Below are 14,973 nucleotides of genomic sequence, written 5' to 3'. Positions count from 1 at the left end.
CCCGCCCTTTTGTCCCGGGCCGCGCTGTGATTGGCTGCAGGCCCGGGACACCCCAGTGACGTCATTTCCCGGGCCGCGCTGTGATTGGCTGCCGGCCCGGGACACCCCGTGACGTCAGCCAATCACAGCACGGCCCGGGACCTGACTTGTTAGGTTTTGCCTCGTTTCTGTTTGTATCTCTTCCTTGTGCCTGTCTCTCGCGGGCCTTGTGCCACCCCCCCTTGCAGTTTGCGTCCCGTGTGCGGCCGGCCTTCTTCTGTCGGGTCCCCTCGCCCTTTATCTTTGCAGCGTGCTGTTAGGCCTGTGTTCGGGGGGTTGTGGGCCAGGGTGCTGTGTGCCGCTCAGAGTCTTGCGTTCACGAGTCCAGGGGGGATTATTGCTGTGCCCTGGAGATTTTCCCTCGTTGTTTCTGGCCTGGGGGTGGCGGACGGGTCCTCGTTGCGGTTCAGGCCCCCCCCTTGATGTCAGACTTCGGTGGGGGCTGCGGCGTGTCCCGGGCCGGGTGTAGCGGCGTGCCGGGGCGGACGGCTCCTTTTCCGGAGTGTGTTCTCCTTTCATGACTCGCTGCGGGGCCTGTGGTGCACTTATCGTGCTTGCGGTCTTCCGCCGCTACCCCCTAACCCCCCCCTTACCTTCTGTGGGTCCTGTTGACAGCCCGCGGGCCTGGTTGCCCCGGGCTGAACCGCTGCCTGCCTGGGGCGGGTGTCGGCTCAAGTTCGCCTTTGTCTGCCATTGATTGCTGGGGTTCGTGCTCCCTCTGTCAGGCGCTTGCTAGGGGGTGGGCGTGGGCTGGCTTCCTCGGGCCCGTCCGGGTTCTGATCCTCGAGGGAGGGGGAGGGGGCGGAGGAATGATAGGGGGCACTTGTGCGTATGTGTATGTTGGATATCCATGATTATGTATCTTTAGCAGTGCTACCCTCATCTTGAGCCTGTTCCATTGTTTTATGTTTTGAATATGGCAACATTTCTCTTTCCCCGCGACACGTTGGACAGGGGGAGGTAGCTCAGTGGTCGAGCGCATGCTGTGCGTCGATGCGGCCTCGGGGTCATACCGCCCAGAATTTTAAATGTGTTGCCTGCTTGCCTACAACAACAGTGACTAATCACAGCATGCTAATGCTATTGATGCTCGCATGTGCAGGCCCCTGCTGTAATTGCAGGTACAATTTAATTATGACAGGTTTTGAACTGGGAATTCATCTCGAGGCTCGGCCTCAGCTCAACATCCCTTGTCTTTGGACTTATCTTTCGTAGGCATGCTAACGCTTCTCAGTTAGCGTTATCAGTTAACACGTTCGTCTGTTAACGCAATGGTTGGCGGTTCCAGCCCACCTCGGGACACTGACTTTATTGTGTTAATTATTTCATTTTAAATTTTAATTTATGCGTTTTCTTTACCCGAAGGTGTCAGCACTTCACAATAGGAACATACTGATACATGAGAACATTACAAGTTACTTGCACAATTTCTGCAGTAGCGGGGGAGATGTTTATTTATGTCAGTGATTGTAGCCATCATATGAGCTAACATGAAATTTGCCACGAATTACACGTAGAACCTTTGTCACTGGTACTCTTCTCACTCTGGCCCTCCCCTCCCCGCCGTACGTGGGAGGTTATACATGGCAGGGGGCTACTGCTGCTGCTTGCGGGACCGGTTTAAGGGTGCACCCTACAGCCCTGTAGTCTCAGCCCCCGCACTCGAGAGGATCGTTTGTTGGAATCAGGCAGGGGACGCTGCCCGGTGTGCACGGTCAACATTATGTGCAGATGCGTGCCTACGATCAGCTAAGGGCGAGCAGGCACCGCGATCCCAGTGAAACACTGCTGCTGATGGACCCAGTTAGATGTGGGCACACCACATGCCTTTTACTCACTAGATTTCTATAACAACATATATAAGAAAATTTGTCAAAAGCAATAACAAAAGCTCCAACTTTTACAAAAGCAAAACCGTTGCATTGTAAATGCTTGTTTACCGTTGGTTTGGCAGTTGGGCATTTGATACGCAGTTTACAGTTCTTTGCTCTACAAATTGCCCGGTTTACTTCAGCCTGACAACCCCTTGGTGCCGCTTATTATCGCCTTTGATTTTCTTCTCTGCGCGTATCCTCACTCACTGTGCTTGGCGTCTCGTTACTCTCTCTTCTTCCTTACGATTCTTTTTTATATTTTCGCTCTACACATGTGCGTTAGGTTTTGTTTGCGCAAACTTGCCTCCTCCTCATTTTGTTAACGGAGTCGATTCCATAGTCGGCTTTCTTTTTATTTCCTTCTGTGGGTTTGTGCGTGTTGGCTCGCTCGTCGCCAGTATTATTAAGAAAACTCGGAGACTAGTGAAGTCTTAACAAGTTTATTACGAGCCAACACGCATGCTCCAGAGACATAGAGCGAAGCTGCAGTCAGCTCGGCGATTAGCTGGTAACTGTCATATCTGACAGTTATCAGCTGGTGACCTCACTGCTGCGACGGTGTCCTCGCAGGGACACTGACGGGCACACTAAGTAAGGTGTCCTGTAAGGGACACGCGTATAATAAACACAACAGAGAGCTGTGGTGCCTGTATAGGAGACTGAGAGGTGGTTTCTGCGGAGTCAGAGACTGTGGGCCGCATGACCGGGGCACCTGGCATTGTCAGTAGCAGTTGGGATTGACAAAAAGAGATAGCCCCGGTCGCCGGAGTCCAGGCGATTTGTGATACTACTAGACTCTGGCAGGGGTGTTGGCCCACAGCAGCTTTGGGGCACCCCTTAGTCACACGCGTAGGCTGGTCTCGACTCCTCCCCCCCCTTTCTCCTCTCCCCCTTTTCCCCTTCCTTTGGCTCTGGTCTCCCCTTCGTACAAGTTGGTCTTTGTTGAATATGGTCCTTGAGGCTACTGGAATCTTGCTCGTTAACTCCGAAATGGATTGTGTGTTCCGTTGACTCCAGGAACTGCTAGTCACAAACTGTTATCCACAATGCTCGCCTTTTACCACAATTTCAAGCAGCCCCCATCTGGCGATTGGTGACAATTCCTGTGTGCACAATAAGCCTGCCTTACCAGATGTATTCCTGAAAATGTCTATAAAAGGAATTTTTAAAACAACATGTCCCAAAGTGTATGGGTGTACTAGCCTAGATGGGAGCTTCTGTTGACAGACCACAAGCTAAGAAGGCTGGTTGATGAAAACATTCTCTTGCCAAAGGTTTTCATGCATTTGGACTCTGTCAGGAGAAGTCTCTGGTTGGTGCCTGCACCACCAAACTCTGAAGAGTTGGATGCTGGGTTAAAAATGAAGGGTAACCAGGTGCTGGCCTACGGTACTGTGTGGTTTGCCAATTGAGAGTCAGAACATGGCTTCACCCATGTGCCCAAAAATCAATCAGTCCGAGCCTCATTGAAGGGTAGGAGATGTTTGGTAGGTGTCTGGCCTGGCTGAAACACCTCTGTAAGAACATTTATTTTAGATCTGGGTGCATCCTCAGTTGAGACTCGTTTGGATCGGAGTTGAATACCTCAATAGGTTGTGCTGGACTAGAAGTCCAAGGAACAGGCACAGATTTTGCCACCAGACCCCATGTCGACTTTGACAGAGTGAAACCTGAAGCAGGTTCAAGGGCACAGATCGCGCAGAGGACTGATCCATCAGCAGTATTCCGACAGAAGCAGCCCCTGCTGATCCTTGGGGCCCAAAGGCATGCCAAAGGGAGTAGGAAGTGTACCCAAGATGCGCAGCATGTCCTCTCAAAAGGCTTTGCCCTGCTGCGACGTCGCCAAGATACTTGGAAACACTGTGTGCACCAGGACTAAAGGTGGAATCAGCTCCTCGTTAGAACAGGAGCGAGAGCTGTAGGCTCGGTGATACCTATGTGTCCTCTTTGGAGAGCAAGAGTGAGTGTAAGGGTCAGAGACAAGCTTCGTCTGGACTCCACCATGAAGATCTGCCATGATAATGACTTTGAGAATAGGTCCACACTCTTGGTGTCTTGCCATGTAGAGTTCTCGGGTGTTTTTCAGGTTAATCTGGGTGCAGTTGTCGCAGGACTTGTAGTCGTGTGCAGAACCTACACACCAGAGGCAGACCTCAGGAGATCTGTTTGCAACCTTCCCCACAAGGCTTATACCCTACAGTCTTAGGGTGTGACATGTCCCTAGCATACTGTATAAATTTAGAATTGAAAATTGTAGGGGAAAAATGCTGAAGGATGGGAAAGTAAGCAAGTACGAGTGGAGCTTGCTTACATGCGCCTCCTCTTCTCACTTGTAGAGAAGAACGGAGTTGATATGGAAAAAGCAGGGGCACAGTTACAGTTTGGTGCCTGGGGATACTTAACAAGGTTAAAAATATGTGGGGAGAAGTATCCATCGGAATACAGGGCTCCCTCCCTCAGCAGGAAAATGAGATATACGCAAATAAAAACATGCCTAACTTGGCACTGAAGAGCTTGAGATTCATTTTGCCTTAAAGCCTTGGAGACAAGTAGGAACACATTATGTTGGACAACATAACCCACTGCAACACTAAATAAATTTGCCAGCGTTGATTTGACATGTTCTTAAATAAATCTGCATTTCCCGAATGTCTGCAGGTTTTGCATTCGTTTGTTTAAAAAAGTTGTTTGCCAGTTTCTACATTTACAATTATGGCAATGCAATTACAAAGACAAGCCATCCACAAATTAATTGTGAAAAGAACTTCCCAGAAGCGAACTAGGCGGCTCACATGCATGTTCAATGAGAGGCTGCTCACGACGGTAGAATTCCATGGACTCTCACTGGCGACTTAAGTGGGAAACTATTACGGCTCACCACATATAACAGGATTACCCATTACCCGATGGATTTGTGAACCTATTTCAGGCAAGTGAATGGATTGCAGGGATGAAGAGCCATTGGCAGGATTAACTTGTGAACTTTCTGGTCTGCAGGTCACTGAAAGGCGCGGGAACTGGTGGAGATTTCTGCACATACTGTTGTAAATACACTTGCACCCAAACAGGATAGATGAAAACAGGGACACAAGGATTGGGTGTGTTTCCTACAATGGTGGGCAGCACATAGTGTTCTTTAAATACCCCTCACACATCAAAAGGGCCCTTGGTGTCATGCTTCATGATCCAGGGACGGATGTAGAAGGTAGTACCACTGCTAAAAGTGCTATTAAGCACTGGGTCCCCTCCGTTTTCGTAGGCTCATGATGCCACTGGCTTCATTTTAGCAAATCCTCATTGAAGGCACAATCTCGTTTAAGGCCAATTACCACAATAGGCACATTTGGCTATGTTCTACACATAATATTATTTATGTAAAGACGGTACTATACTGTCACATGTGACTAGGGTAGGGATCTTACTCCGTCCTGACGAAGAAGCATTTCCGGCTTCGAAACATGTTGACACCCCCAGGAGAATCAGCACATTACTAGTGTGATTTCTCCGACCCACTCTTTTTAACAGTACCAGCCTATGACCAAATAAAGTTTTTGGAATCCATAAGGCCAGGTATTTTTTAACATCACTTTTTCATCCACCCCGAACCCTTTACACTCACAACAGATACACCTCACATAGCACTAACAATAACAAAGTGCTCCAGCGTAGTCGCCAGTCGCAGCACGCCTCGCCCCGCAGCGGGGCGGGAAGACCCCGATGATGAAGCATGACACCAAGGGCCCTTTTGGTGTGTGAGGGGTATTTTAACAAATATTGTGTATGCCTTACACTTCTAGACATACAGTAAACCCATTTGAGGTGGATCTTTTTGTTTTCTGATCCCCAAAGGTAGGCAGAGATAAAAGTAGATAATACCTTGCTCTCTCTCTATTTGTGGTACTGTGGGCAAGAAGTAATACGTTATCAAAGGGTAGAGTTACGCATTTATTGTACACACTCAGGCAAGAAATGATGTCATATACTCAAAGACTGAAATCAGACCAATTTTGTTTGTATAAAAATATTATTTCGTTATCCAGAACCAAGCCAGGCCTGGTGCAGGTAAGTGAAATAATACTTTGCAGGTACATTGCAGTTGGAATACAATTGAAATGCAGTTGGATGCAATTGGTTTGTTTACAGCTAAGTCAACCGTCAAAATTACTTTACAGTTACTTTTGAGATTACTTTGTACGTTACATTTCAGATTAATTTTTAAGTTATTTTCTCTACTCTGTGATATGCCTAGATATCACACTGGGACATTTCCTAGAAGGTAAGTAAATCACTTTTTTTTACATTTGCAGTTTTTCAAGGTTTCATACAAACCATCCCCACACAATTTCCAAAGAAAAGCAGTCAATGCAATCCTATAGGAGGAAGTTAAGTTATTAGTTTACAGGTAAGCACTTGGTTATGGGAGTTGGGTTTCTGGAGTTAGAACCAGGGTTCCTCCAGGGCCAAGGATGCGCTCACAAAGCACCTCAGCGGCACTAGAGCGGCCGGGGGGTAGAGTGCTGAGGCCCAATGTTATCCACTGAGGGATAGGACGCCTCTGGTTGGTAGCTGCTCACAAGCAGGCCACAAGGTTGTGGGAGCAAAGCTCCTAGACAAGCTCAGGGCAAAGGGAAATCCATTTAGCACACAAGGTGCAGTGGCACAGGGGCGGCTGGGTGCAGGGTGCTGTTTTGGCGTCGGGTGCCCTGTTGTTTTCAATGGGAGTTTCCAGTTTGGGATTTTGGCAACCTGGTCGGTCCAGGAAGACTTCCGGGAGGAACCAACAGCTGGGCAGGTAAGTTGGAGCACCTTGGGTTCTCTTCTCCAGGGCGCAGGGCGGCTTGATGCAGGGATATCTTTTTAGGTCGGAATTTAACCTCACCGGGCAACTCGCGGTTGGGGGAGGGTCTCCGTGAAGAGGCTGCAGGCGATGTCAGGAAGGCCTGGATGGGTCAACCCACTGTGGACTCAGATTCTGGAGCGTAGAGGGACCTCGCTGGGACTGCGGGGGCCACTCTGACTCTGGCCATAGGCGCCGGGTGCAGTGGTGGTTCCGGGTCCGGGCGTTGTATTTCTTTGTCCTCAGCAGGCTCTGAATCTTTCTTGGCTGTTTCTCTAGAACAAAGCTGCTGTTTACAGGATATCCGGTCTTTGTGGAAGGCAGCCAGTTGTCCCTTGGGTTCTGGAGGTTGCTGTCTGCACGACAAGGTGACGTTTGTCATAGGATCTCTGGAAACTGCAGATGGGCCAGTAGGGCTTGGGCCAGGTCAGTTCTCTGCAGTCTCCTCTACTGGGTGTCTTCTTTCGTCCTTCTTCGAAGGTTGCAGGAATCTCTCTTCTTGGTTCAGGGCTGCCCCCTAAATACTGTATTTAGGGGGTGTTTTAGGGGTCTCGAGGTCAGTAGCCAATGGGCTACTGACCTTAAGGTGACTACTCCCTTTGGTGTGCTCACCCCACACGGGGGAGTGGACACAATTCCTAATCCTGACTGGAGAGTGCCTGCCATCTGCAAGATGGCGGTCACTGAAGAGTGGGCTTCACCTCGCCTTCCCCACCTGAGGGGTGGGGTTGGCAGAGGTGTTCACACCTTCTGGGCTGTGCTAATTTCTCCCACCAGTCTTCCCGACAAAAAAGGAGGGTAGATAAGGGGGCCTGCACCTGATAGCAGGAGGGGCGGGGGGGTCACGTTAGACAGGCAGAAAGGCCTTTGAAGCTCCCCTGCCACAGATGGCTCTTCATGGCCTGGGAAAGGTGTGACCAGCTCCACCCAGGAAAGGCTTTGTTTCTGGGCTCAGAGAGCGAAGGCTCCAACCCCAGGAGTCCAGAAACATGTATTGTGGTGGGAGGCTGGTGTGTACCATTCAGGGAACCGACCAGAGGCTGGTTGTTTGTCAGGGGGTGTCTCGAAGATGCCCTCAGAGTGCATTGTAGAATAAATCCCACACTGGCATTCAGTGTGGGTTTATTATGCTGAGAAGTTTGCTATCAAACGTCCCAGAATTCAGTAAAGACGTTGTTACCCATGGCACCTTTTACAAGGGACTTGCATGTGGCCAGAGGTACCAATTGGTGGTACGAAGGTACAGTTTTGGAAACGAACAAAGGCCCTGGGAACCTGATTGGCAGAGACCCTGGGCACATCAAGAGAGAGGAGCTGGCCTAACGGCTAAGGCGCTCGACCTCGGACCTAGGGATCTGGGTTCGAGTCTCAGTAACGACGCCAAAACCTCCTGTGATTCTGGGCAAATCACTTAATCTCCCCGTGCCTAAAAAATTAAATTGTGCGTCCTCATGTAAAAAACGTAACTTGTGCTATGTAAAGCGCTCTGATACCTGATTCGGTTCGGGTCTAGTTTGCGCTATATAAAACTCTACAAAAAAAAAACATCAAGTCAAAGTGCAACAGAAGTGTGTGTGTGTGTGTGTGTGTGTGTGTGTGTGTGTGTGTGTGTGTGTGTGTGTGTGTGTGTGTGTGTGTGTGTGTGTGTGTGTGTGTGTGTGTGTGTGTGTGTGTGTGTGTGTGTGTGTGTGTGTGTGTGTGTGTGTGTGTGTGTGTGTGTGTGTGTGTGTGTGTGTGTGTGTGTGTGTGTGTGTGTGTGTGTGTGTGTGTGTGTGTGTGTGTGTGTGTGTGTGTGTGTGTGTGTGTCTGTGTCTGTGTGTCTGTGTGTGTGTGTGTGTGTGTGTGTGTGTCTGTCTCTGTGTGTGTGTCTGTGTGTGTCTGTCTGTGTCTGTGTGTGTGTGTGTAGGGGGGCTTACTGCACCAGAAGTCCACCTTCCTACACTAGGCAGCCACTTATAGGCTGGCACAGACGAAAGTACAGGGACAAGTCATATTGCCATAAATACAACACATTCCAGCACTTTCCTCGTCTCTGTGGTTTGAATTCTGTGAACTGCCCAGGACGTTCTTACATATCACTACTGCAATCGCCCTCCAGCCAGCACCCTCAAAAACGTGAAAAACAGAAACGGGGTTAAAAACCGGTTTTATTGTAGTTTTATTTTTCTTGTGCCCAGTCTTGGGGGCAGGGCCAAGGGGGTGAATGTACTGGAGGGGGAGTCGTGGGTACTGTTGTCAGTGTGCATGACGGTTTGGCCAGCCATCTCAGGCCGGTCACACCGTTGTGCTCACTGAAGCTCTCTCCAACCCCAGCTGCGTTGCTGGGTTGGAGAGAGCAAGCACAGGTTCCCAGTCTGTCTGGGAGCGCAAATTCAGAGCACTCAGGCCAATCCTGAGGCTGCTCTCATGCATGAGAGCAGCTTCAGGATTGGCTGAAGGGCAGTCTGGGAGCCTGTGCATGCCTGCAGTGGAGAGGAGTAGAAGAGCATGATACTGGAGGGTGGCAGATAAGTTCTGTTTCATTTGCCTCGGTCTTTCCCCATCCACCCCGACCTACCTCTTTTCCCTTATATGAGCCGCTCCTGCACTACTGATGCTCTCTTGATATTCAGCACGGTAGAACTGAAAGGCTGGATGCCACCTCATTTCAGGAGTTGGACCCACTGAAAGAGCAAGAAATGCTACCTAACAGCACAGAGAGCAAGCACAAACCAGGAGTTTACTGTTTCCGTGGTACTGAAATACCAGTCCTTCGTTATCCAGACTCTCATCCAATGATGCACCTGTGCTCTTCTCTTCTTGAGCCCCTGTCCTTATCCAGCAGCCATCCAAAGTTCGGCACACTTGGCCTGCAGGCAGACTCATAGGCAATGATGGCTACAACGCCCCTCCCCTGTTCCACCCATTGCCATGCCTGGGGGCGGGTCTTTGTTCGTCTTGGAGGCCTGTGCCTCAGCCCCTCCCTCTCATGTCAGACTTACTTTGCTGGGCAGGGCTCCCACCTGAAACACAGCCATGCAGATTGGGCATATTATCTAAAGTAAAGGCTCTGGGCCCACAAACAACTACTCCCTTTGGTTTAGGAAGCTTTTTCCCAGACACAGGCCTAAAACGCCCACTTATGCGCAGCTTTCTGATACGAAGCGTCTAAGTTCCTACACATAATGAACAACTGCTGTCCAAAATGACACCTAGTTACAGTGTATTTGTGATGATTTTCCTTTAGCTGCCTTCCATAGGGCCTATTTTAAAAAAAGAGTATTGCTCATAAACCATGCTTGGTGCCTTTCAGATTCACACCTCCTTCCACTTTGCATACCTGCACTGAATGGCAGCAGTATGCAGGTAGTGCAGGAAGGAAACATTGGCATCGCCCAGTGGAATAAGGGAGGCTGCTGCCTGCTTCAACTCTTCCCTCATCCTACTTCCATCCCATTCCCACCTTATCCCAGCCACCACTACTGCTTCAATACTAGCTCTCCGTGTCCCCCTAATGATTCTTTCTATCTGCCTGTCTTCTGACCACGTCTCCGCCTGCTACTTTAGAACGTCCTTAAACTCGGGTACTGACCTTTGCTCAATCGGTAATCCTTAAATACCTTTGTCAAGTATCCATAAAAAAAGAAATGCACATCGGGTCAGACACACTGAGCATCAGGTAGAAAGAGCAAATAAGTGATTCTTTAAACTGCCCTGGCCCCACTTCAGCCCATCCACGTAAATTACAGTTATTCATTTATTGCACTTTTGCCTAGTAATACATTGTTGCCCCAGTGGGGACTTCAAAGCTCATTTTCAACGTGCACTATTTTTGGGTAAATTGCACTTTTATCATACAATTGTATTGTAAGAAAAAGTTCTTCAGATTACTAAAACTTTTTACACTCAAGTCTGACTGTTGCATCATGAGGCTGTACCCATGTTCATCACCTCTTGCTGCCCTACTAAAGAGATGTTCATGCTACAGTGAATCATTATCTGTGAATGTGGTTTGTAAACATTGGAAAACACAGTCCCAGTCAAATGTTGTCTGGAAAACAAAATGTGTAAACACTGATAGCCACCAATCTTCAAAATGTATGAAAACACCGGTAAATACCCACTGGAATTCACAAAAATATTCACTGAAATCAGGAAGCCCTTACAAAGCCTCGACGCAATGTCTGCACGAGGCTGATCCTAAATGCTGCTGGTCTAAGGGAGCTGCCCCAGAACCCGCTTAATGGCCCTCATTATGAGCAGCACAGTCAGCTGAAATATATACAGTAACTCCTGCTACGACACACATCGCAATTATTAGTTGTGTGGCAAATAGTGGGCGGTCAAACATGCCGATATATACATTCCAGAGAATGCTCTTTATTTACAAGAAAATGCGGATTTGCTGCAGTGCCACCAACATCTGCATGTAATCCCCCCAAACCTAGTAATAGTATGATATTTATTGCACCTGGTAAATTCCGAATCGGCAGCGTTGGATTTGATCAGGTGTGATAAATATCACAACATTTACCGGCCACTCGCAATGTGGGCCTAAGTGTGTTGTAAACAGCAGGTCATATTACCTATAAAGCACTGGGCCTTTCCATAGTGCAGATTTTTGCAGTGGAACCATTGCTCCATGTAAAGTAGGCAGCTGGACTGAGGGAGACCTATTCCATCGAAGAGATTTTGTCCTACACCACTTACACATGTTCTTATTGCTCACCCTTACTTCAGACTTAAGTTTAATCCTCAGGTATTCTGAGTGAACTCACCATTTTCCTCATTGTAGACGTAGTTCCCGAGTCGCAGGGTAGCATCACAATCGTGACAGCGGAAGCAGCTGCGGTGGAAGAACCACCCCTCCGCACTGACTCGTTCCAGTATATACACTCGCTGACCACAGAAGTAACAAGCATCACTACTCCCCGTTAACGTCTGTCCTCGAAGAGTCTGTAAGGGAACCACACAAGGTTACACATGCCCTAAAACAGCGAAGACATCAGAAGCGGACAACAAAACTCACTAGAAGGCCAGAGGGTTCCTTCCGAAGGAGGAGCGAATACCAGGCCTGGGGAGCATGACGTTTATGTTCACCTCATTAAGGGAAGAGTGGTCACAAGATCAACAGGTGAAACAAGGAGGACACTTTATTATGTTATGGGATGTCTCAAGGGAGCCAAAAGCCACTCAGGGGAGAAAAGAGCAAATAAGCAACCCACATAATTGGTATGTCTCTCTCTGTGGGCCCCACCAAAGTTGGGGTGTTCCAGCAGAACTGAAAGGCCAAGTAAGGTAAACAAATAAAAATGGATGACATGAGAAGGGCTTCTACCGACCATAAAAGAGGTGGAATTCTTACACGGCTCAGAAGCCAAGGATTGAAGATGCAATACCCAGAGAACAGGAAATACTCGCTGTCCCCACCACCTGTATAGCAGCGGAATTCCAATAGGAATTCGTGCACAGAAGATACTATAAAACATGGAAAACTCAAATGTTTCCTGGAGTATAGGCAAAAATGAATCCCCACAGAACAGGATAGGGACAGCAATAAACTAAACCTGGGTCTCTCAGAGGTAGGTACCATCGCCCCTTTTACTATCACACTCCACTGGACGATGAGGCCGAGGAGAAGAAATTACACCCGAGATACTACTTCAAAGCCCAGTGACCTGTGATAATTATATGGTCAGGCTGTCTCCTTTTACGTCTTCCTTGAACCACATTTTCAAAGCACTGATTGTACAGCTCCACAAGTGCATTACTATTTGTTAGCAACGCAGAAAGCCTGGTAGATGCAGGCTACTTCTGAATTCAAGGGAAAGGCCTGTAATCGAGTATTTCATCTTATTTAGCCACAGATATGTTCTTTTTTGGAGTCGTGGGGGTCGATTGGAAAACAACTCTGCAGAAGGCATATCTGGGGTATTTATTATTTTCTAAAGCATCTTTAATCAAGAAGAGCATTTCATTTGGAAAACCAAGAACATAAAATGTAGTTTGCTCAAAATTCATAACCCAGGTGGAAAGGTGATTTAGAAGTAAAAATGAGAACAACCAAATGCTTCTTCAGGAGTGGGGTTCGAGTACTGCATATTCAGAGATTAAATACATATGGATGAGTTTAAATGGACTAGTTAAAATAACTAATTATGCTATCGTCAAGAGTTAAGAGGTAGCCTCAGATTCCCATATCTATTAACCAATAGTGGGGAGTTTTCATACCTCTGTCTTGCTACATATTTGCTCTCCAAGTTTAACCTGTTTTGCCACCTGGTGGGCATAGAAGAATCTGTGTGTGTTTGGCTATTGAATGTCCATCAATAAATGTAGTAGGTTAAAGTGTTTGGCCTGTGTGTTGACTGAACTTGACATGAAATGTATGGATTTAAACTTTCCTGAATGCCCAACTACAGAATTTAATGTACCACTAATCCCAGAAGTTTAGATGATTATTTGAATGCACATCTAGTATAATCTGCTCTAGTCATCTGTGATCTTCACCATCAGAGTGAAGCTGAATGTAAAGGTCTTCGGATGCCTTATGTCAGAGAACATAAGAACTAAAGTCTTAGAGCAGAAGGGTCTGTCTCTACTCTAGTGTAAGCCGCTCCACCACTGGCGTAACGAAATGTGAGGGGGCCTCCTTGCATGGTACTTAGAGGGGCCCCCTCCGGGCTCAATCAAGAGCTCTCCTGCCAGAGTGCAGTGCCAAGGGGGCCCCTTGGAGCTAGGGGCCCCCCGCACCGCGGGGGATGCGGGGCCTGTGTTACGCCCCTGCGCTCCACCAAAAACTCAGCTGATGTACATTCTGGAGGAAAGCTTCAAAAGCATACCTCAAACTCTGATCAGATCTGAAGTTACAAATGTAAGGGCCTTATTACAAGTTTGGCAGTCCGAACGCCTGAACGCCGTGTCTGCCAGTAAACCACAGCGCTTGCAGTCTTCAGACTTCCATATTACGAGTTTACCACAGTGCCGACGGTGTGGCTGTGGAGATCTTGCGGCGATGGTGAATATTTTTCCATATGTAGCGATGCCTGTGTCAACATTTCAACTGCATATTTGTCGAACACATATGCATGATGCAAGTGGAAAAATACCATCTACCCATTGCCGGACTCTGGCCCATATTTGGGCAGGTAATGGGTATATGGCACAAAATGAATCACCTGTATTACGCCACAATCAGGGTCCTAATCCTCGGGGTGAAGTGCTGCTGTGAAGGGGAGACCTAGAGAAAGGTATCCATGTCAAACTCTGATGGGAAGAACAGGAAAGGTGCGAGTATGCACCCCAAATCCTTTATTACTGCCAATTTGACGCTGGTGTGATCTAATCACCGCAGCGGTTGGTTCATTGGAAATTCAACTTGTAATCCAGACGGTGGTTAAACTCCTCTGTACAGCCCTATGGAAGCTGCTTTTCCCCAACCATGGCGGTCAGCGGTGTATTAGCAGGGTCGGCGGTTCCACCGCAGTCTTTGCAATTACAAATAGCCTAATTCATAATACGGCGGGTACGGCAGTTCATGAACCACCAAACTTCTAATAAGGCCCCAAGTCTTCAAATGTTTTGCAACCCCAGGCAAGGTTTGTTTCTTCTGTATGGCTTTCCCCTTCATGACCGTTTCAAGATACAAAGTACTGCCACATGGGAAGGCCATCTTGGGCTTTGCCCTGCAATTTGATAGGTAAAAACATCTGTTCCTAGTCCATGGAGGCTAGGAGGCTCCTTGCTGAACTTACCCTCTTGCCCATAGCCAAAAAACACCTGCTTCGAGTTGCATCAAGGTAGACAGTACTCTGTTTTTTCACACCTAGGATACCACTTTAGAAGAGAGAAACACCTACCAAATGTTTGGTTTTGACCTTTGAGTGTTTCTGGATGCTCACACATGAATAGATATTGTTGAAAGCCTCTGTGTATTCATGTTTACCATTGCACGTCTTGCTGCAACTGCTCGAGCACACTTAAGAGTACTTGAGAATGCCCCTGCGTACGAAGTCTGGTTGTTAAAAAGATCAATATGCCCTTCATGCTGCAGATGTCTCTAGATAAGCAGAACATGGGGGTCTTCTGCTGGGGCAGAGTGTGAGTCGGGAAATTCACCCGTTCTGCCTACAGGTGCATCGTTCTGCCCTCAATTTCCTGCTGTACGCCATGGAAAAAGAGACCGTGGTCGTTTGCAGCTATCAAAGGCTAAATATTTGCATAGTCCATACCAAATCTAGGACA

The 14,973-nt window shown here is 48.1% G+C and overlaps 1 protein-coding gene across 2 annotated transcripts in view; it reads right to left on the bottom strand.

Annotated features, from left to right (window-relative positions):
• Positions 1 to 14,973, bottom strand: part of MICAL1 (microtubule associated monooxygenase, calponin and LIM domain containing 1) — a 360,133-nt gene that overhangs the window by 44,006 nt on the left and 301,154 nt on the right. For both annotated transcript variants that reach the window (XM_078644322.1, XM_078644321.1), the window contains exon 17: positions 11,508 to 11,685. In XM_078644322.1, coding sequence (XP_078500448.1) covers positions 11,508 to 11,685 — 178 coding nt within the window. The remainder of the gene's footprint in view (positions 1 to 11,507; positions 11,686 to 14,973) is intronic.

This window comes from Lissotriton helveticus, chromosome 5_1, assembly GCF_964261635.1.
Source record: "Lissotriton helveticus chromosome 5_1, aLisHel1.1, whole genome shotgun sequence".
Taxonomy (NCBI): Eukaryota; Metazoa; Chordata; class Amphibia; order Caudata; family Salamandridae; genus Lissotriton; species Lissotriton helveticus.
The sequence above is the reverse complement of the archived record's forward strand: the minus strand, read 5'-3'. Positions and strand labels throughout refer to the sequence as shown.